The 23,741-nt window shown below is 41.6% G+C and overlaps 1 protein-coding gene across 1 annotated transcript in view; it reads right to left on the reverse strand.

Moving 5' to 3' along the window:
- Positions 1–23,741, reverse strand: part of tbkbp1 (TBK1 binding protein 1) — a 67,614-nt gene that overhangs the window by 15,494 nt on the left and 28,379 nt on the right. The window contains exons 2-7 of the mRNA XM_039787939.1: positions 19,749–20,001; positions 16,560–16,685; positions 12,798–12,902; positions 4,982–5,129; positions 3,117–3,319; positions 1,788–1,849 (exon numbers count right to left, since the gene is read on the reverse strand). Of these exons, the coding sequence (XP_039643873.1) occupies positions 1,788–1,849; positions 3,117–3,319; positions 4,982–5,129; positions 12,798–12,902; positions 16,560–16,685; positions 19,749–19,991 (887 nt within the window). The 5' untranslated portion in view covers positions 19,992–20,001. The remainder of the gene's footprint in view (positions 1–1,787; positions 1,850–3,116; positions 3,320–4,981; positions 5,130–12,797; positions 12,903–16,559; positions 16,686–19,748; positions 20,002–23,741) is intronic.

Consider the following 23,741-nt stretch of genomic DNA (forward strand, 5'->3'; position numbering starts at 1 on the left):
ATGTAAAATTTCAAGCCAAAAGGAATACTTGAAATTGATGGTGGTGGTAAATAGTCATGAAAAAGGACAAGTTTGTGAACGGGCAACACAGATTTTGATAATGAACAACTAAACACGTTACACACTGGACCTTTTTAAAAGTACATTTGCTGATACATACTTTTACTTAGATGTAAGTAAGGTTTTAATTGCAGGACCTTTACTTGTAGTGGAGTATTTTCACAGTGTGGTAGTATTTTTACTGAAGTAAAGGATCTGAACAATTTCACTTCCATCACTGTCCACAGCACATGAAAAATCTTCCATATTAATCTGTTCAGTTTACACTAAATGAACCCAATTACAAGAAAAAGCACCAGGAAACGGAGTCAAGGCATCACAGCTCTTCAGTAGGAGTAAGTGATATTGTTGAGTAAAACCAAAAGGTGACCGTGGTCTGGAAAAAGCAGTAGGCTTTCACCACACACTCAATACAAACTCAGCCTCTTCGCTGCCGCACCATTTACTTTCAGTTTGTTCCCCATCGAAACGCTCTTGGGGTTTCACTGTGTGGGAGTCATCTGCCCAACTTGCTGTGGTTTTTACTTCTTTTCTTACCTGTAACACCTTGTAAACAGTAATGTGATGCCTGGTGCAATAAGATGATAAGCTACATTCTTTCCTCTCAGCACAAGTTTATCTCTTTGGCTGTAAAGTGGCAGAGAAATGAGTGGAAACAGTTCAGATGGAATGCTCACTATTGCTCTTTTTGTAAATTTCAGGTGTGGAAGCATAAGACAGAGAATGCATAGACAAAACTGGACTTAATGCCTCATAGAGATGAGGAAGTGGACAGGAAGGCGTCCTACACTGTGCTCACACTGCCCCCTACTGCTCAGTCTAATCTCTTGCCAAATCAGCAAAAGTTTAATGCAGAAGCAATGGTGTTGCAGTTGAATGCACATACAGTACAGGCCAAAAGTTTGGACACACCTTCTCATTCAATGCGTTTCTTTATTTTCATGACTATTTACATTGTAGATTCTCACTGAAGGCATCAAAACTATGAATGAACACATATGGAATTATGTACTTACCAAAAAAGTGTGAAATAACTGAAAACATGTCTTATATTTTAGTTTCTTCAAAGTAGCCACCCTTTGCTTTTTTATTAATAAGGGAAAAACTTCCACTAATTAACCCTGACAAAGCACACCTGTGAAGGTAAAACCATTTCAGGTGACTACCTCATGAAGCTCATTGAGAGAACACCAAGGGTTTGCAGCGTTATCAAAAAAAGCAAAGGGTGGCTACTTTGAGGAATCTAAAATATAAGATTTCAGTTATTTCTCACTTTTTTGTTAAGTACATAATTCCATATGTGTTCATTCATAGTTTTGATGCCTTCAGTGAGAATCTACAATGTAAATAGTCATGAAAATAAAGAAACTCATTGAATGAGAAGGTGTGTCCAAACTTTTGGCCTGTACTGTATACTTCAGTACATGGTAAATACAGTTTTTGTGCTCCAAGAATAAGGCTCATTTAGTAATGCTGCATTTGAATACAGTTAGCCAGCGATGGCGAGCTCATCTAGTTTCTAATGAGGCCCCTGGAGGTCATCACAGCCGGAGAATATAGATTTAGATGAGGAGCAGCTTTTAGTGAATAATTTCTCCTTTTGCTCTTTCTTTTCTCTGATGTTGCCATAGATGATGCTCCTTAACCAATATCTGTTCTTCCTGACATAACTACCTTCCCCGACCCCCCTCCCCCCCCCCCAAAAAAGATTGGCTGTGGTCACTTACTGCTCATCTCCCACCTTCTTTATCCACTCCACATCACACTGCTTGCACGGAGAAGTCATTTCCTGCCGAAGTAGAGCGTGAAATTAGATTAGTATGCAGGTGCTGGTAGAATATTGGACAAAATCTGACAGCAAGAGCCCATCAAGGCAACATGTTTGAAGGTAACCTCATCAGAAATGAAGTGGACGTGGGTGAAAACGGGTCTATTGATAATTATTATTCAAGGTGTGTGTGTGTGTGTGTGTGTGTGTGTGTGTGTGTGTGTGTGTGTGTGTGTGTGTGTGTGTGTGTGTGTGTGTGTGTGTGTGTGTGTGTGTGTGTGTGTGTGTGTGTGTGTGTGTGCCACTGTGGACCTTTTTTTTATGGCATTATGTGTGTATGTGAAGTCATCCCAGAAGCCCTCATATTTTGCACTATTACCAAAACAGATAGAGCTAACTGCATTTGAAAAGTTGAGATTGTGTTGTCGTTTTAGTGACTAATGAGATGCTCTGATGTGGCATAAAATGTAAATCAGCTGTAAGAAGATCACGATGCATACGATTTTCGTTTTTTTTTTTTTTCTTCACCCCTACTAACTAGGTACAATATTGATTTCAGCACTAATGGAATAAACTATAGCATATTCAGTCCTCTGTCACATCCTGGGTAGAGCTGGACTCTGACACTGATATGTTGGGATTTTAGTCCCTACATAGCTCAATGCCTACAGCTTGACACTACACTGGCAAGGTCAGGGTTTTATGTCCCACTGGAGCCGGGAATACATCCCCCACCCCGGTGCTTTAAAGCTGTTTGAATAACGCTGTTTATCTTGGATATGCTCTGTTATAGGATGACTACCACTGTAAGTATGAGCAACCCAGAATCCCTAGGAATTCTTTTCATATTGGACGATTCTGCAGCAAGCAATTTACATCAAATGTCAACGTTCAATCTGAACAATGTTGTCTTTTACATGACATTCACTGGGCTGATGCTTTTATCCAAAGCAAATTTACAATAAGTGCAATCAACCATGAAGATACCATTCCAAAATGGGAGAAAAAATTATGGGATAATGATGTCTTTAAATATAATCTGTTTTATGTTTTGTTTGTTTTTGCAGAATCGTCCAATATCAATATTCTGGACATAGATGTTGACATTTACATTTCTCTTAACACTTGTTCACAAATCAATTAGGACATTCACGAGAATCCATCACAAGATATTATTTTGGGGTCAGTTGTGTCTCTGACAGTGTTCTTTACATAATTTTAAATGTCCAGGCACAGTACACTCCACTCATGTGGCACCCCAAGCACTCTAAAACAAACTAACACTGACCCTGTCCCTCTGGCTGTTCTGCAGCATCCTCATCTCCTCCTTCATTCTCTCGCACTCCCCCTTCAGCTCCTCTTCCCTCTGACATGCCCCCTGGGCCTCGTGCCGCGCCCCCTCCAGCTCGGCCTCCAGCCGCTGCAGCTTCAGGTCGGACAGGGCGTCCAGGCTGCGGGAGCTCTGAAGGGTTAAAGCTGGACAGTCCAGCACTGGGAGGAAAGAGAGAGAAGATGTAAAAGTGAACAAAACCCTTCATTTTCATTGCTTGCATTTCAACAGCCATGTTCTGTCCGAACTTTCTGCCTGTTAAAAGGAAGGTTTTTTTTTTCCCGCAGCTGTCGCACCAAATGCTTGCTCTTGGGGGAGAATTGTTGGGTCTCTGTAAATTAGAGTGTGGTCTACCTGTAAAGTATCCTGTCATAACTTCTGTCATGATTTGACACCATAAATACAATTGAATTGAATCGCTTTTAGCCCTGACTAATTCAGCGTTCTGCTGTCCACGGTTGTTGTACAGTAGATGAGTATGAAAGAGCAGAAGAGCTGACTTCTTCCAAGGGCAGCATCTTTCATTTCGTACCTGGGTGATGTGATCTGTGTGGGCATGTTAGTGATTCAGCTCTGCTCACACCGACTCAAGTCCTTGAGCCAGAAGACAATGTAACAGTGCATCATCTTTTATATCCCAGCTCCTACTGCCTCCTCACCCGGGTGTGCAGTCCCAAGTGGACACATACTGTATGTGGCTATTTCCTCACATTCACACACACAAACACAGCTACTAATCAACAATACAACCTTGCAAACTCAAACAAATTTAAGGAATAAAAAAAAAAAGATAATACACCCCTTTTTTCATTAAAGACGAGAGCTTGATGCAGAATTATACCTCCTCTTCATCAAGCTATACCATCAGTTAGAGGCATCTGTTGAGGTGGCGGTGACACATTTCTTCCAGGTTTCAGTCAGCCGCCCATGTCGTTGAAGGGAGCAGAGTTTAGCATCTACTGACTCAAGAACAGCTCAAGTTGAACACAATCTCTTCTACAACTGCGGTGGACTGCATATTTTATCTTGAATTCTGTGCTGCTGTCTCAAAATGAGGGAATCTGCTGACTTGGTGAGGCTTTATAGTCCAAAATCATATGTGGTTTAAGGTTTTAATCGCATGCTTTTTCTCTCATAAATGCAGTTAAAGCAGTGGAGTGACCCGCCTTGTTTGAAGCATCTGATACAGGACTGAATTTGCGTCATAATAAGTCAAATTATCTCACAGGTTTTCTAGCATTTGGTAATGCAGTCTAATTACAATAGAGATAACTTGGCTGTACAGATGGAACAGGCTGAATAATACGGAGAAATCCTCAAATTTATAGTACCAGGCACAAACAAATGTTCTGAGTTTCAGTCACTTGCAGCCACATTGATTCGGAGGTTTTTCTGCGACTGTGACTGAGGAGTTGGAACAAAATGTTCCAACTGGTTCTCTCCAACAGGCCGAAGATTCACCTGACCTCAACTGAAAATGCTTTTCTGGCCAGATTGTTGGATTTGATTAAAGATACAGAGAAAAGATGAGTGGTTCGTGACTAACAGAGATAACGACTGGTTGATATTAAAATGTTAATTTTACAGTAACTATCAAAAGAATAAAATATCCAAGCAACCCTCTGAATGTTGTATTTATAGATATATAAATAGGGATGTGCCGGTTTTTAAAATCTCATGCTACGATTATTGTGGCGATAATCACAGTAATGATTGTAAAAGAAATTGTTGGCTGTATTGTTGCCATCAGAATTTCTTTACAGTAGAACCGGCACATCTCGACTATAGATCTACATCCTGAATGAGAATTGACAGCCACTCACTGTGTTGGTCCGGTCCAGCGTGCAGCTGCAGGTACTGCATGTCTTTGCTGTGCAGCTGCATGTTGAGTTTCTGCAGGGAGTTTTCCCTCTGCCTCAGAGCTGACTCCAGGCCCAGGATACGCTCCACATGCTTCTCCACCAGACTGGACTGTAATCACACACATTTTCCATGCTTTATTTAAATCTTCCAACTGCATGATGCGTACACAGGATTAACATAGTTACAGAAGTTATATACAGTACGTTCTTAGGCACAGCACCGCTGCTGAATTACCTTTATCCCCGGTAGGGACAAAATGACCCTGCTCCCCAACCCCTAAAAGTGATCAATGCTACTTCATCAATAAATCATATTATCAATAGAAGTATTTTGAACTAAGTCTATAGTGCGATAGAACAATGAAATCCGAGTTTATCTGTGATTTAAGCCCCTTACCTCTCCTTCCAGGTAGCTCTGCCTGGAAGGCACTAGGATTATGCAAAAATCCAAGCGGCAGTTGCTGGTTGTGTCTAGCTCCGTGACACTGGCTACGGAGCTAGACACAACCAGCAACTGCAATTTGTAGATGTGTTTATCTGCCAAAAGGTGGACTACCTCATGAAGCTCATTGAGAGAACACCAAGGGATTGCAGCGTTATCAAAAAAAGCAAAGGGTGGCTACTTTGAAGAATCTAAAATATAAGACATGTTTTCAGTTATTTCACACTTTTTTGTTAAGTACATAATTCCATATGTGTTCATTCATAGTTTTGATGCCTTCAGTGAGAATCTACAATGTAAATAGTCATGAAAATAAAGAAACACATTGAATGAGAAGGTGTGTCCAAACTTTTGGCCTGTACTTGTATGTACTTTTATGCTGGACTCGGTAAACTTTGCTTAACTGAACTCTTGGTCTCAGATTGATAGTTGTGTTCTGGTAAACTTAAGTCCGATGTAAGAAGGCGCGGGAATTAATAAATTGGAGTCAGATTTGATAGGCCTTAGGGCCTTATTTTAGACATAATTCCCTCTACAGTACATGGAAAACTACATTTTAAAGTTTTTCTGTCATTGTGCAAAATACACACACATAATGAGATATATATATATATATATATATATATATATATATATATATATATATATATATACAGTGCCTTGCGAAAGTATTCGCCCCTTGAACTTTTCGACCTTTTGCCACATTTCAGGCCTCAAACATAAAGATATAAAACTGTAATTTTTTGTGAAGAATCAACAACAAGTGGGACACAATCATGAAGTGGAACGAAATTTATTGGATATTTCAAACCTTTTAAACAAATAAAAAACTAAAATATTGGCGTGCAAAATTATTCCAGCCCCCTTAAGTTAATACTTTGTAGCGCGACCTTTTGCTGCGATTACAGCTGTAAGTCGCTTGGGGTATGTCTCTATCAGTTTTGCACATCGAGAGACTGACATTTTTGCCCATTCCTCCTTGCAAAACAGCTCGAGCTCAGTGAGGTTGGATGGATAGGGTTTTGTGAACAGCAGTTTTCAGTTCTTTCCACAGATTCTCGATTGGATTCAGGTCTGGACTTTGACTTGGCCATTCTAACACCTGGATATGTTTATTTGTGAACCATTCCATTGTAGATTTTGCTTTATGTTTTGGATCATTGTCTTGTTGGAAGACAAATCTCCGTCCCAGTCTCAGGTCTTTTGCAGACTCCATCAGGTTTTCTTCCAGAATGGTCCTGTATTTGGCTCCATCCATCTTCCCATCAATTTTAACCATCTTCCCTGTCCCTGCTGAAGAAAAGCAGGCCCAAACCATGATGCTGCCACCACCATGTTTGACGTGGTTTGATGGGTGTGGTTCAGGGTGATGAGCTGTGGTTGCTTTCACGCCAAACATAACGTTTTGCATTGTTGCCAAAAAGTTCGATTTTGGTTTCATCTGACCACAGCACCTTCTTCCACATGTTTGGTGTGTCTCCCAGGTGGCTTTTGGCAAACTTTAAACGACACTTTTTATGGATATCTTTAAGAAATGGCTTTCTTCTTGCCACTCTTCCATAAAGGCCAGATTTGTGCAGTATACGACTGATTGTTGTCCTATGGACAGAGTCTCCCACCTCAGCTGTAGATCTCTGCAGTTCATCCAGAGTGATCATGGGCCTCTTGGCTGCATCTCTGAACAGTCTTCTCATTGTATGAGCTGAAAGTTTAGAGGGACGGCCGGGTTTTCGTAGATTTGTAGTGGTCTGATACTCCTTCCATTTCAATATTATCGCTTGCACAGTGCTCCTTGGGATGTTTAAAGCTTGGGAAATCTTTTTGTATCCAAATCCGGCTTTAAACTTCTCCACAACAGTATCTCAGACCTGCCTGGTGTGTTCCTTGTTCTTCATGATGCTCTCTGCGCTTTACACGGACCTCTGAGACTATCACAGAGCAGGTGCATTTATACGAGAACTTGATTACACACAGCTGGATTCTATTTATCATCATTAGTCATTTAGGTCAACATTGGATCATTCAGAGATCCTCACTGAACTTCTTCGGAGAGAGTTTGCTGCACTGAAAGTAAAGGGGCTGAATAATTTTGCACGCCCACTTTTTCAGTTTTTTATTTGTTAAAAAAGTTTGAAATAGCCAATGAATTTCGTTCCACTTCATAATTGGGACCCACTTGTTGTTGATTCTTCACAAAAAATTACAGTTTTATATCTTTATGTTTGAGGCCTGAAATGTGGCAAAAGGTCGAAACGTTCAAGGGGGCCGAATACTTTCGCAAGGCACTGTATATATATAATATAAAATATTATGTCGATGAGTGAGTGGGATGTTACAGATCAATGTGGCCCAGTAGTTAGCTGGAGCAGTATTAACCGTTGCCGCCACAGACTTCAGGTGACATTGACACTGTGTCAGTCCTCGCCAGGTGGCAGTTCCAACGTTTTTGGCTCACTTCCTCCCGTAATCACTCTGCCCACTTAAAACTGCTGAGGCTGCTCGGCATGAGGTGCTCAATGGACTTCACTGTCATATGAGAGGGTTTATTATCACAGAGGGGATCTGGGAAGACCAGCCAGCCAAGCTGTTCAGTTGGACGCGTCTACCTGGGGCTGGATCGACTTTGATTTGTAACCAGTTACAGAAATGTGCTTATAAAAGGAGATTCTCACAGTATGAAAAATGCAACAAAGGAGGATTAAGCTAAAAACTAATCTTAGTATCTTTTTTTAAATTAAAGCAAGTTGTAGTTTCTTGGAAAATAAATATTTACAATACTTTACTAAATTAAATCTTTCGAGATTGATGTGGTTTTACAGTCAATCAAGAGTTTGTCTTGTGTCAAGGAGAAATTTCACTGATTACCTCTAAAAGGACTCTTCTCTCTGAAGGACTGTTGACTCAGTATAAGAAAACTGCTTGCTCAGAGTGCCATTACTTTGAAATGAGCAGTGTACTCTAAAGTGCCCGGTCAAAGTGTCTGTCTGTTTTCTTTATCGTTCCATCAGAGCAACAAAAGGAAAAGTAATGTCAGGAGAGAGGGAACAGACAGTCGTAGTACACATTAGTTTCCATCATTTACCATTTACACAGGGTAGTGATAATACAATATAACCCAATGAGGTAATGGGGAGAAAGTTAACGTTTTTGTTTTGAGGTATGCAACAGAAATATAGAAACTACAAGAATGTATCAAGAATTTGATATTTTTTTTAGTCACGTTTGTATGAAAAAGTCAGGCGACGTGTCCCGTGTGATAGCAAAAGTCAACGTTGACTTATTGTAACTCAACTATTGCAACGTACTTACATACTTAACTAACACCACATACTTAAGCTGCAATTACTTTCATGCACGCTATGATCTTTTCACATCTAAGTTATCGTGTAACCTCTCCACAAGCAGCACCTACAATAACAACGCCTCTTATGATGATATACAATCAAGCAATTAAAAATTTGGACAGGAAGCCGATAAGCTCTCATCATTGCCATGTTCTCAAGAAATTAAATATGTTACATTTCAATTAAGTGTAATAATTTTGCAAATCTTAAACTTGTATATAAGTGCCTACATAGCCAGGCTCCCCAGGTGCTCAGTGACCTAGATGTTCCTCTTAGAGCTTTGGGTTGCTTTAAGATGCCCTTACGTAAATCTTAATTTGGTCAAACAGCCTTAATAATAATAATAATAATAAATTGAATTTATATAGCGCTTTTCATGGACTCAAAGTCGCTTTACAGGGCAGGGTAGATTATAAAAACATAACAAAACAAAACGAGCAAACAAAACAAGTAGAACAAAACAAGATACAGATGAAAAAGGGAGGGGGGCAGGTGGACTATGGGTAGGCTGAGGTGAAGAGATGGGTCTTGAGGCGGGACTGGAAGATGGTGAGGGACTCAGAGGTGCGGATCTCTTGGGGGAGGGAGTTCCAGAGCCTGGGAGCTGCTCTGGAGAAGGCTCTGTCCCCAAAACAGCGCAGGTTGGACTTTTGGATGGAGAGGAGACCGGCTGAGGTGGATCTGAGGGACCGTGGCGGGGTGTGGTAGGAGAGGAGGTCAGTGAGGTATGAGGGGGCCCAGATGGTGGAGGGCTTTATAGGTGAGGACCAGGATTTTGTAGGTGATCCGGTGGGAAATGGGAAGCCAGTGGAGTTGTTTTAGGACTGGAGTGATGTGGTGCCAGGATTTGGAGCAGGTAATGAGGCGGGCGGCTGAGTTCTGGACCAGTTGGAGTCGGTTGATGTTGGTAGAGCTGATGCCGAGGAGAAGTGAGTTGCAGTAGTCCAGTCGGGAGGAGATGAAGGCGTGAATGAGTCTTTCAGCAGCGGGGGGTGTGAGAGAGGGTCTGATTTTGGCGATGTTGCGGAGGTGAAAGAAGGAGGTTTTAATGACTTGACGGATGTGAGGCTCAAAGGAGAGGGTGGAATCAAAGATAACGCCATGGCGTTGCGGGGCCTGGGGAGATGGGGAGACAATGGTGCCGTCGATGGTGAGAGTGGGGTTATTGGTTTTGCTGAGTGTGGATTTGGAGCCGATCAGAAGGAATTCTGTTTTGTCGCTGTTGAGTTTGAGGAAGTTGTGTTGCATCCAGGTTTTAATAGCTGACAGACAGGAGTTGATGTGGGAGAGGGGAGGATTGTGGGGGATTTGGTGCTGAGGTAGATCTGGGTGTCGTCAGCATAGCAGTGGAAGTCCAGGTTGAAGTGGCGGAGTATCTGACCAAGAGGGAGGATGTAGATGATGAAGAGGAGGGGGCAAATGGAGGGGGGGAACACCTTGAGTGACTGTGGCTGTGGCAGAGGTGTGGTTGTGGAGAGAGATGAAATGGGATCTGTTGGAAAGGTAGGAGTGGAGCCAGCTGAGTGCAGTACCGTCGATACCGAGGTCTTTGAGTCTGGTGAGCAGGATGTTATGGCTCACAGTATCGAAGGCTGCACTCAGGTCGAGGAGGATGAGGATGTTGAGGGAACCGGTGTCAGCAAAGGTGAGGAGGTCGTTGAGGACTTTGAGGAGAGCGGTTTCTGTGCTGTGTAGGGGGCGAAAACCAGATTGGAGAGGTTCGAATAGGTTATTGGCAAGAAGATGGGTTTGTAGTTGTGAGGCGACTATGCGTTCCAGGGTTTTAGACAGAAAGGGGAGGTTGGATATTGGGCGGTAGTTGTTGAGCCTTCTCTGTTCGAGGGATGAATATGTGGAATGCGTTACCTACTGAATTTAAAAATGATCCTGACTGGGATCATTTTAAATTTCTTCTGAAACGGTTTTTGAAGAGGGTTCAGTCATGTAGTCATGAATGATCTGGTACTCCTGTTTTATGGTGATTTATTGTATTAGTCTGTGTTGTGTATTGTTTTGTCTGTAGCTTCTTGTGAATTTTTGCATTTTAAAGTGCTCATATTATGCTCATTTTCAGGTTCATAATTGTATTTAGAGGTTGTACCAGAATAGGTTTATGTGGTTTAATTTTCAGAAAACACCATATTTTTATGTAGTGCACATTGCTGCAGCTCCTCTTTTCACCCTGTGTGTTGAGCTCTCTGTTTTAGCTACAGAGTGAGACATCTCACTTGTGTTCCATCTTTGTTGGGAGTCACACATGCGCAGTAAATACTGCTAGCCAGTCAGTTGCAGAGTATGAGGGAGTGCCACGCTAGCAGCTAGGCGAGCATTATAACGTGTGTTACAAAGTGACCACGTCTGTCTCTGAAGTAAAGGCTGGACTACAATAGAGCTGTTTGGAGCAGTTGGTGAACAGTGTTTTCTGTTGGAGACGGTAAGTCCCTTTGGGCTTTTTCACTTTGTAAACCTATAATGTGCACAAAAATATATATAACACAATAAAGGAAAAGGGAAAAGCCAAAAAGCACAATATGAGCACTTTAAGTTATGTATCTATTGTTGAGTTTGTGTTCTCTACTGTCTTAAAAAAGGATGAAAAAAAGAGGGTCCATCTAGGGACGTGCATTGCAAATTAGCTTAGGCTATAAATGCTGTGGTGTGTGGCATAGGTCTATGCTACATACTTGTCGCTATAAAAATAAACCAAAAAACATACTAACGTGAACCCAAACCACAATCTTTTCCTGACCTATTTTTTTTTTTTTTTAACAGGTTCTGCACTGCGGCTTGCGCAGGCGCACTGATTGCTCAAGTTGCCTGGACATGTGTAGAATAACACACGGAAAATAAGTATATGTTGGCATTGTCATGTTGAAACAGGAAAGGGACAAACACGATTGTCTGGAATGAGGAAAAAAAAAGGGAAGTTCTTTGCGCTTCTGCAGACCACAACAATCCAGTGCAACCAAGGCAGGACACAACAGTATAAAATTGCCGGTGCAACACAGATGTCTTCTTACTTGATGGTTTTATTTCTTAAGATGCATAACAGTGACTAACGTTTCGATGTAAGGTTACATCTTCTGATGAAGATGTAACAGATGAAGACATCTGTGTTGCACCGGCAATTTTTTGCTATTTTATATGATTGTGTGGAATATTATTGTGTTAGCATTAAGATTTCCCCTTAATTGGAACCAAACCTTAAAACCGGCTCCGGACTAAGTTTACATAAATACATTACATGTATGCAGAGAGGAGTCCACATACTGTTGGCCCCATAGTGCATTTGGTGACTTAAAGGTCCCATGACATGGTGCTCTTTGGATGCTTTTATATAGACCTTAGTGGTCCCCTAATACTGTATCTGATGTCTCTTTCCCGAAATTCAGCTTTGGTGCAGAACTACAGCCACTAGAACCAGTCCTACAATGAGCTTTCCTTAGTATGTGCCATTTCTGTGTCTGAAGCTATTGGGGAGGAGAGTGGGAGTGGCAAGGTGGATGGTGGGGGTGTGGCCTTGACCAACTGCCACTTTTCTCATTTGAAAGCCATGATGTCTCTCTCTCATGGGTGGGCCAAACTCTCTGGGCGGGCAAAGCAGAGAAAGGGGAGGTAACCTTTCTCCTTATGACCTCATAACAAGCAGATTCCAAAACCGCCCATCTGAGCTTTCATTTTGTCAAAGGCAGAGCAGGATACCCAGGGCTCGGTTTACACCTATCACCATGTCTAGCCACTGGGGGACCATAGACAGGCTGGGGGAACTCATATTAATGTTAAAAAACCTCATAAAGTGAAATTTTCATGCCATGGGACCTTTAAATGTAATCATCTCTTTTATGTTTAATGCATGATCATGATGTCAGCCATGCCGACATTTACACTTTATACTCAGCAGAATGTGAAACTGTAAGAATGTATTATTGAGCCATATGGCTTCTGTGTAAAAACGAATGCACGGTGTAGTGGACTGAATGATGTCTCGGACCATTTTGTCGAGATCCCTCTGGAGGTTGCTCTTCTCCATGTGAATCTTCTCGTAGGCCTGGATCACATCCTCCAGCTGCTCCTCTCTCTCCTTCCTCTTCTGGAGCTGAAAGCCAGATACGGAGAAAAAGGCATTGAGACCGAGGAACAAAAAAAAAAAAAAAATATGGGTTTGCATAAGATTCACTTCATTTTCTTTCCCTCCCTCTTTGTCAGTTTTCAAACATCCTCCCAAAAAGCAAGACCAAGCCCAAAAAAACACAAAAGCTTTCATGGTGAGAGTCGGCAAATGTGTCACTTAAGAAACTGTTGTGTAACCAAGAAAATTTAGGACACCGAAATCCTGACACCAGCATGTACGCCTCCCCCATCCATCTTGACACACCAGGATTTCAACAATCATCTTTAGCACTATTTAATAAAAAAATGAATGTCTTGCTGTTCTTTCACACTGTGGCATAATAAGGGGGTGAATGTCACTGGATGCCATAATCACATACTCTTTGACAGATCTGAGGGAAGTGACGTACACCAAATTGAGTGAAAGGGAGACATTTTCAAAGCAGGAAGGGAAGTGTGTTTTTGTTGAAGAATATGGTCACTTTAGACAAAACGGAAATGAGCAGCGGCAAGGGGGTGAGATAGCCGGCGAGGACAAAGAGGTTTATCACTGCTGTGTGCCGGAGCGGTGAGACCTATTCAGCGTGTCTATGGTAACATATGCTTGTATAAATCTGGCACTAAGGATGGCTTGTCAACAGCATCGTGACTGAGGAGAGGGATTACTGGGAGTTGGATTTCTGTGAGGAGATTTTATCATTATCACCTTTTTCCATTTTCACTTCTGTCTGGATTCTGATTGGTTTGTTGTTTAAAATGGCCTCTGGGGTTCAAAGCTGTCTGTTTTGTTCTAGTTTTCTTGGAGAGTGTTTTTAGTTTAATTAGTTGGTATAAAACAGTTGGTGTGATTGCAGTGTGGAACTGAGGGTTTTCCTCTGTAAGGGGATGAATTCAAGGTGCCAGTTTGAATGTTGCTTCAGTTGCATACATCAGAGAGGATCGCTAAAACTCGCCAATTTAAAGGATAGTTCTTCGTTTTTACAACTAGGATCTTATTTCCTATCTCTACCAGTTATGATTACACTGTATTTATCATACTAAATGCTAAGCTCCAGAACATGCTGACATTAGCCAGGTTTCCTTCTAACCCCTTATTTCAACCAACTGTGGAACGGCTGCAGATCGGCTCCGTGCTCCGCCGTCCTTCAATACCCACCAGGCCCGGATTTGTTGCGGAAAGGCTGCGGCCATGACTGACGGCTGAAGTCACGAGGACCCATGAGATCTCACGATTTCCCGTATGATCGCGCGATATAACAGGATGTAGTTTCTATAAACAGAACCACAAAACCAACAACAGTTGACTTCAGGCCTGTCTCCGCCCATTATGATGTTTTTAAGGTGTAGTGCAGGGAAATATGATCTGCTGTGAGCACGGTGTATTTTATTTTGAAAATTAACCGGATGTTTTATTTTGTTTCTGTGCTCGACTTCCTGTCCTAAACAAACTGCCGTGTGCTGAATTGCCGCGCAGCTCTCCGGCATACGTCAAAAATAGAAGCTCTGCGTATCTGCTCCGGAGGGCTGCGGATCGCCGGAGCTGGGACGTTGTCGGAACGCAGCCGTTCTGCAGTCAGTGGAAATACACACGCTGACTTTAATGGAAACCTAATCACTCCGCCGCCGTTGCGGAGCGGATCTGCAGCCGTTCCACAGTTGGTGCAAATTAAGGGTAAGTGTAGTGCAATTTTGAACCGGATTTCCAGAGAATCTGCAAAAGAAAATGCAAATGAATTGCGCTTCCATTAGGGCTGCACAATGTACTTGTTTTTTATCGCCATCGCAAAGTCAACTTGCACCATAAACACATCGCATAAGTTTAAGCGATAAGCGATATTGCACTGAGGTTTTTTTGTTGTTGTTTGAAAGAGTATCCGTAGACACCTGCACTTTAAAATGCAAATAGCATTCATATTTTTCTATTGGTGCCTTTTGTGTTCATTTCAATTTGTTCAATAAAAGGATGTTGGAAATAACTGTTTTGTTCAACAAACAATTTGTTTCATTTTACCAGAATACAGAAAGCAGCAGAAAGGCAGAACTGTACACATAATATCTTTATTTATCGCAATTAATATCGTTTTCGCGATATTCAACGTTGCCAGGTATTGCATATTTTCCTCATATCCTGCAGCCTTAGTTTCCATCCACTACTGTTGCATGTGTCCATACACATAAAACTGTTGTCATCAAGGCCAGATAAACAAAAATAATGCCCAAATGCACTGCTTTTAACCACTCGTTTCTTCCTTTCTCTCTGCTCCGGGTGTACAGTTTTTCTGTGGAATAATACCTTGTTTACTACCAGATATATTGTGCAGTAATTTGATTAAGCATTTTAATTTAGGAAAATTAAATTCAAAATATAACCCCAAAACTGAAACAGTGAAGGACTTACAAGTAGATTTTGACACAGGGCCTCACTGTTAAGAAATAAAGCAGAACCCCCTTTAAGGTCCTTATACTGTATATATCCTATAATATATTCCCAAAACTAAATGTAGGCCTACAAACAACATGCTCTGTATAGCCTTGGCGGTCTGTTCTTTTTGTTGTTGTTGCATTTTATCAGAAAAACAACAATATTTTTAGCTTTCTGCTTTGTGACCTTTAAATTTCTCTAATGCCTTCTCTCACCTTTCTCTGCTTCTCCCTGATAACTGCAAGTCACCCCTTTACCGAAAAGAAGAGGATGAGGTTTGTATGTGTAGTGGTGGGGGGGTTCTGGGACATGCTCAGCGAGCCGTGTTACATTTCATCACTCTGAACGCCCGGTGTCAGAGCCATGTGACCTTGTGTGTGCCGCGTTAATCACTTCTGCTGCTCCCATAAACCATTTCCTTCCTCTTTCTTGCTCTCAAGCTATTTTTTTTTTTTACCGCTACCAGTTCAACCACTGCCTTCCTGTATCAGTCGTTTCTCATTTCTATTTCCCCACGCTCTCGTTCACACAGTCACATACTCCTCTCTCACTCATGACCGTTTTTTGGAAGGGAGTTGCACTCAAGTGTGCGGCAGAAAACTTTAAAGTAGTAAAACAGGTTTGTATTTCTTATAAAAATATGCCTGTGTAACGTGCACCCATCTCGTTTTACATTTTAAATCATGCTGTATATATATTTACTAATTAATTTCAAAATGTGTCATCCCACGTCTAATTTCTTCTTTCTTAAGGCGCACATATTCAGCAAAAATCTTGGCCAGGTTCGTGCCCAATTATAGCGCATCTCAAAAATAGAACACCAAAGTGAAAATCCCATGTCACATTGCTCCTTGGACGGTTTCTTAAAAACACCCGATCTCAGTAATTTTTTGCTTGGGCAGCAGCTTTACTGCTTAATTAGTTTTGGACATCTTTCAGTGTATGTCCACCAGGGTTGGCCTATATTTTCTTTTTGATTCAATTAAATTGCAATGCAGGGAGGGATTTCTGCAGAATTCAAGCACTGAGAAAACCCCTTTGTGTGATAAGGTTTATTCCAAATGAATATAGCAAGAATGGACTTTCCTCTTGTTTCATACATATCCCATCTTGCCTCTGCCTTCTCTCATTTCTTCTCTTCCTCTCCCACCTCTCGTCCCCCGTCTTCCCTCTCTCCTCCCTCTGTCCGTCTCACCCTCTTGTCCTCATCTCTCCTCTTACCTCGTGGGTCAGGACGTTGACCCTCTGCTGCAGGTTGCCATTTTCTGAGTGCAGCAGCGCCGTCTCTTTGCTCTCAAAGGAGCAGTAGGAGTTGGTGTCCTCCCCAAACTCGTTAATCATAGGGAACTGCAGGGAAATAAAAGAAGTTAATTACATCATAGAAACATAGATATAGATATGTAATAATAAGACTGAGTGTTGAGAACAAGATAGCTTAAAATATATATACTGTAAAAGAACCCTTTTACTTATTTATACTTTTTGTTTGTGTGCTTAAACTTCTTTTCCCTGCTGTTTTCTGCAATTTTTGATGATTTCACACTGAGATCATTAAAGATTCATATTGTATCAACTGCAACTTCGGTTTGGCCCAGATATTACTCCGGGGATCAGGGTGTTTTAACTTCTTCATGAGCAAATGTTTCTTTCCTCATGAACTAGATTTTATTTTTCACTTCTCCTAAACTATTCTGTGAATTTACAGAGCAAGTTGCTTTAGTCGGACTTTCGGATTTCATCCCACACAATGAAATCTGGGGTGGGTGTGTGACTCAGCTGCTGTTTGTACACCCATCAGTCACTTTGTCCATCTGTTTACATTTGACTAAACTCAAAATTACACCCATTGGCCCCATTGCCAATCAAGATATCTCAGATGGCAGGGGAGTATCACATCTCATCGCACCACCATGGCATCGTTAGTGATTAGGCAAAATGCTAAGACTGGCGACAAGTTATATTATTTTATTGACAACAAATCCCATGAAAAGACCAAATGAAGGAACGTGTCCCCCAGTGCAACCGTGTGGCTCTATGGCACAGAGGAAGATGATATATCAGGCTGTGATACACACACAATACTTGTTACAATAATTGTGCGTTTAGTTTTTTTTCGCGTTTTTTTGACAGTAAGATTAATATATGTACATTATTATATAATTATATTCTTATTGCATCTTATTGCCTCACAAGTCATGATTCCTGGGGGAAAACATATTTGCTGTTGTATATGACATGAGGTGCAACTATGATGCAAACAGCATTTAAATAATGGAGAAATAATTGCATTATATGCAGCTGCAATTATGCAGATATGACTGATTATGTAATCATAACTGTAGGAAATAGGCTGTACCACATTGACTGTTGTTTTACTTGTGAAGTAAGCAATTTGTCTAGTTATAGTGCTAAACTGTTGTCTGGTAGCAAACTGCTGTGCTAGAAACACACGAGAAGAGTTATATAACTGCATGTGGTTCACCCTAAATGAACACATTTACATTTAGAGTGCCTACCATGAGCAGAGAGGGCTTTTCATTTTCTGTGTGAAGTCATTGCCGCTGATGCGATGTCTATTTGAGGAGCAAACAACCCTTTTCCATTTAGCAGAACACCTCTCTCTGCTTAGTTTAACAGTAAATGTTCGCAACAAGGGCAGAACCCCCTTGGGGTCTCAAGAATCCTCATACTGCCGAGCATCGGGAGCTCTGAACTGGAGAACAACATCACTTTAACCCATAGCAAGCACTTACATCTGCATATTTACAGCAGCTGTACTCAGGCATCTTGTATTTAGAGAAAACCTACAGCAACACTTACCTCTCCTTTTTTTTAAAAAAGGATTAAAATAACAGAAAAGAATCCAGATTTTTGCAATTGAGCAAAGGGTCCAGAAGGGCATTTGGACATTTCAGGACTTAATGTTGTGATTATTGTTATGATTGATTATCCAAATCTAAAAAGTATTTACACATGCACAGTTGTGATAACTCCAAACAGCCAACACCATGCTCTCCCCAAAATCAACACCTGTCTCTCTGGGAATGGGCCCTGAACAAACTGCCGCTTGCGAGTAAGCCAACAGCGATGTGGCAGCCTTCAGTAACAGCTGCACACTCAAAAGATGCAGTTTTTTTTTTGCACTGATACATATGTCAGGAGAGGAAAGTCTGGCAAGTCAAAGTGCATTTCCATCATACTACTCTAAATTCCTCCTATACTGGGAAAAAAAAAATCAATCCTAAAATACCTTTTCTAAATCCAACAAAAAAACTCGGCAACACAAGCTGAGGAGAAAGCGGGTGCGTTACACCATATAATTCCTAGAAAAAGTAGAACACCATACACTCATGTTAATTATAAGAATATCCAGGATTTCTTTTTTCTTTAATCCCTTTTGTTCTTAATTTCAGCAATTTATCTCTCCCTTGCTCTTTGCATCATTATCTCATTTTACTCTCTCATTTCTCTTCCTCTTTCTGTGTCTTACACTGCATTACCCATTGAGCTCCCTCTTTCCTCTTATTTTTTCCACTTTTCCTCACTTTCTGTCCTCCCACGCTATTTTTTCCTTTACGCTACTACACCCCCCCTGTATATATGTCCTTTGGCCAGCTACTGCGAGGAGGTGGATTTCTGCTTCACCTGCTTTCTCATCCAACCGAGAAGTATTCTGCTTTCCACCATCAAGCAAGCAGGCCTGGCTATGCAGAAATATTTGCAGTGTCACTGACTTGAAGCCGAGAGAAAATACTCTGTTTTTCATAAAGATCCAGAGTAACATTTTGAATAATGAAAAATAGTTGTTCTTGAGCTCATTTTTGGGGGGGGGCATCAGGCTAGACTCTTTGTCTGTTTTGAATATCTGAGGGATGAGCCCTTCTGAACTCTGTGTGCAGCTCTTTGACGTGACCATTCTTCATATACAGTAACTATTTCCCTGCTGACTCCTAATCAATTTCACCAATAATCCTAATGTATAATAATTAGCAGCAGTGAGCTATTAATTCAGTTTCAACAAGGGGTGATGTGTGCCAAACTTCTTTTCAGCCCCTCAGTTGCTCCCAGGGCTCCTTGCCATTGTTACTCAATATTATTTTGTACATAAACAGGAATTAGAACATCAATAGCCTTCTGCTTAGATATAGTAAAATGATTTATCATGTTTATTTTCCCGCCGGGCAAGGATCAAAGCCCACCAAAGCTTTCTCTCCTTTTGTCGCTGCCTCCATAATACTAAAGGGTGGACAGCTCACTCCCCTTTTAAAAGACTCATAAATCAAAAAACTAACTGGCCTTATCATTGTCAGCACTGGAGGCTTTCTGTCTGATACCAACAAGGACAATAATAATTGTTTTAAAAAAAATCTCATCCTTTTGACTTTGTGCTTCGAAGTGAAAACTCTTTACCTTGATCTCATAGATCTTGAGCTTCCTCTTGATACTGGTGTTCTCGCGCTCCAGGCAGGACAGCCTTGTCTTGATGTCCTGATAGGCGGTGATGAGGGCGAAGTGGGAGGCCGAGTAGACATCGTCTGTGGGCAGCTGCGAGGAGTGCCACACCACACTGCCACAGCCATCCTCCTTCAGGCCTCCTGCGTCGCCGCCTCCTCCCAGCAGCCCTAGCTCCCCTCCTCCGAACAGAGACTGCATCACTCAGAGCCTGAGGACAGACAGTTATGTGCTTATTCATTGTGAAATCACCAGATTGTTTCCATTCAATTAAATGTACCTACCCAAAAAAAAAAAAAAACACCATTTCATATTCCTGGCAGGGGTCAACAATCAGTGCCACTGCAGCAGTGCTAAAAACATCAAGCAGACAAACAAAAGAAAACAAAGCCACAGTCGTCTGAGAGCAGTCTGATTTCTGGCACACACAATGTAAAATATTCAAAAGCAAAATGGGTACAGAGAGAGATGGGAGGCAGACTGTCGGGACACACTGTTGGCCCATGTGAAATTTTAAAGATGACTCAGTATATTTGAACAAAGAGAATCAGGATTCTTCATCTCTGTGTTTCATGATTCAAAGAGAAGCTGAAGTGAACTTTAGAGGCAGACGTGATTGCACATCAAGTCGGTGCAAAGATGCAGTGCAGTGGACGCGAATAGATGGAGAAGTGAAGACAAAAATGTGAAAATGTTTCTAGTTGAGCGAAGAATTTGCCCTTAATCAAAGACTGAATTCAATTCACGAATGTACAGAACAGCCTAGGAAAGAAGGAAAAGAACTTGGTAAGTTCTGAGATCAGTCATGAAGCTGAGCTCTCCCCCACACACACACACACACACACACACACACACACACACACACACACACACACACACACACACACACACACACACACACACACACTCTAGCAATAAGGTTCTCAAATATTTTTAAACTACAGCACACCTCCGTACAGATTCTTTTTTTCGGCGTGGCACTTAGCTTTCAGAGTACACTTTTGTGTCTCTTGAGGGCTGAGATGTATCTTTCTTTGAGCCAACTTATAGTGGTAAATCTTCCCATCACTTCCATCTGACGATCGTTATTTCTTACTGTCGTGTGACTCGAAAATTCATCGTGTCGATCTGTCAGTGGCCAAGAACGACCAACGAACCAAAACAGTTGCAAGTTGCAGCCAGAAAGCTAAACAAGGAGCTGAAACTGGCTGTAAAGCTGAGAGGAGCTGCAGATTCAGCGGATAATTCTCTGTAGGTTCATCACTCTGAGCGACCCCTTTCGCATTGTCTTCACATTTAAATTTGACACTTTTAAATTAAAAATAAAACATTGGTTATAGCAGCTTTAAAGTAAATGGCCTTGGCCCTTCCTTCAGGCACCCCGGATGCTGCACCGCCCACTTTGGGGACCACTGGTTAAGTGGTTAAATTTGCACGAATAATGCGAGATTAGTCTGAACACACATTAAGATTATCCAGGTTTCTGATCATCTACGGTGATGTGGGCCTGCCTTTGACTCCTCCACATCGAGCAAATCATTCTGACAAGGGAGGCAAAGCGAGTATTTACCACTATGTTGGCTTTACCTTCCCCATCTAATTGTCAGCAACGGAAGATGAGAGACTTACCAGAGTCAGCTTTATATTTTCATTTCTGCACGTAGAACATGATTACATCAGCTATCCTCATTTTGTTTGTGTTTTCTAACTTCATGCACCTGCAATATCTTAATACAGAATTAAGTATTTCAATGGCTTTCTTTTTTTTTCTCTCACAATAAATACATATAATTTTTGGTGAGAGCTGCCCTGCAGGTGCATGAGTAACCAGTGTGTGTACAGCAGCTGATGTGTTAATCAGACTCTGATTCACACATGAGTCTGGTTCATGCTCTTGTTCCATTTCACAGTACTTAAAAAAATATGAGCTGTGACAGCCTACGCTGCTTGAGTGGCATGATGAATGAGCTGGGTAGTTAGATGACAATGCCACATCGCAGCCAACCAGCCTTGGCCTGCCTCCCCCAGCCATAAAGGCTCTGGGCAATGCTGTCAAAAATGATAAATGGCACCTGTGATGTCCCCGCCCTCTTTATATGCAGCCACGGAGGGGACATGTGCACATAAGCCATACTAGACACACCGAGAATGATCTGATTTACAGGTACTGAGGGAGTTACGCAACAGCTAGTTGATTTGATGTATATACTGGAATGGATGCCTGGATACCAGCATTGCCTTGTGAGTCAGCGATTGCCTACTGAGCTATTTTCATCTGCTCCCTTCCTCCACAGTTGCTATTTTCCTTGTGTTTTAAGAGAGAGGGGAGAATAAAGCCTCAGCCAATCTACGGCTCTTTTCCTAGCTGGTCTAACAGGATGATCCAAAAGCACTCCCACATGCACACAAACACACGTCTGTGCACATGCTGCCAAAAATAAAAAATGGACAGAGCAGGAGTCACACAAAGAGAAAATGCATGTGTGGAGAAAAATGCCTGTTTGATCAAAGAGATGACACACACACACACACACACACACACACTCATGCACAGACAGACTGTCACCTGCCAGCTGACTGGAGACTGGTGTTTGCACTGGAAATACAGTACAGGCCAAAAGTTTGGACACACCTTCTCATTCAAAGTGTTTCTTTATTTTCATGACTATTTACATTGTAGATTCTCACTGAAGGCATCAAAACTCTGAATGAACACATATGGAATTATGTACTTAACAAAAAAGTTTGAAATAACTGAAAACATGTCTTATATTTTAGATTCCTCAAAGTAGCCACCCTTTGCTTTTTTTGATAACTCTGCAAACCCTTGGTGTTCTCTCAATGAGCTTCATGAGGTAGTCACCTGAAATGGTTTTCACTTCACAGGTGTGCTTTGTTAGGGTTAATTAGTGGAATTTTGTCCCTTATTAATAAAAAAGCAAAGGGTGGCTACTTTGAAGAATCTAAAATATAAGACATGTTTTCAGTTATTTCACACTTTTTTGTTAAGTACATAATTCCATATGTGTTCATTCATAGTTTTGATGCCTTCAGTGAGAATCTACAATGTAAATAGTCATGAAAATAAAAAGGAAACGCATTGAATTTGAAAGTGTCCAAACTTTTGGCCTGTACTGTATATTAAGGTCCTGTGATGTGTACTGTGCTGACATCATGCTGTCGAGTCTGGTGCACTTTTCTCCGGCCAACACACTGTCCCTCTGATATCATAACTGTACTCCCTGTGTATTATCTTATATGAGCTAAATAGATTTCAGACTGTTATAAAAACAACAGAGGAAAATAAATCTAAGTATGGAAATATGTGATGGAACATAAGCTTTCACCGTGCTGTATGTAGTGACCGCATTTCCATAAAAATCCTACGGAAGGGCATACACCATCCGCCTACGTTCAGACTCGAGGACATAATTATGCGTGGACCAAAAATCGGATCAAATTGCCAAGTGGGTTTTGTGATTTAATTGTGCATGGAATACAATACCTATTCACAGGCTACAGTGGAGACGGTGCACTGATAGATGGCCAAATGTGGCCTGGGACTGGATTAAAAAAAAGTACAGGGACACAGGAACATCCATTTTGTCTGTGCTCCTCTCATTGGCAGCACAGAAATGAGGCATTTATCACACACGCTCTCACAGCTCAGACTAAGCTTCCCTTCCCCGATCCCTCTCTTGCTCTCAGCTCCTCTACCCAAAAATATCCCTCATCCAGCTTCAGCCTACCCCTCCCCTCCCTCCTCCTTCCCAATCACACACTATCCACTCTATCTCCTGGACCTCTGGGCTCGTTTGCTGAGGCTCTCTGGTCCCCACCGGACTGTAGGAGTGGAAGCATGCGCTTCATCCTCAACCAGCTCCCTGCTTCATTACAGCGATTACCAGAAGAAGTCATACATTACCTTGGCCCTACATGGCATACATTTTC

Source organism: Perca fluviatilis, chromosome 21, assembly GCF_010015445.1.
Source record: "Perca fluviatilis chromosome 21, GENO_Pfluv_1.0, whole genome shotgun sequence".
In the NCBI taxonomy this organism is placed as follows: Eukaryota; Metazoa; Chordata; class Actinopteri; order Perciformes; family Percidae; genus Perca; species Perca fluviatilis.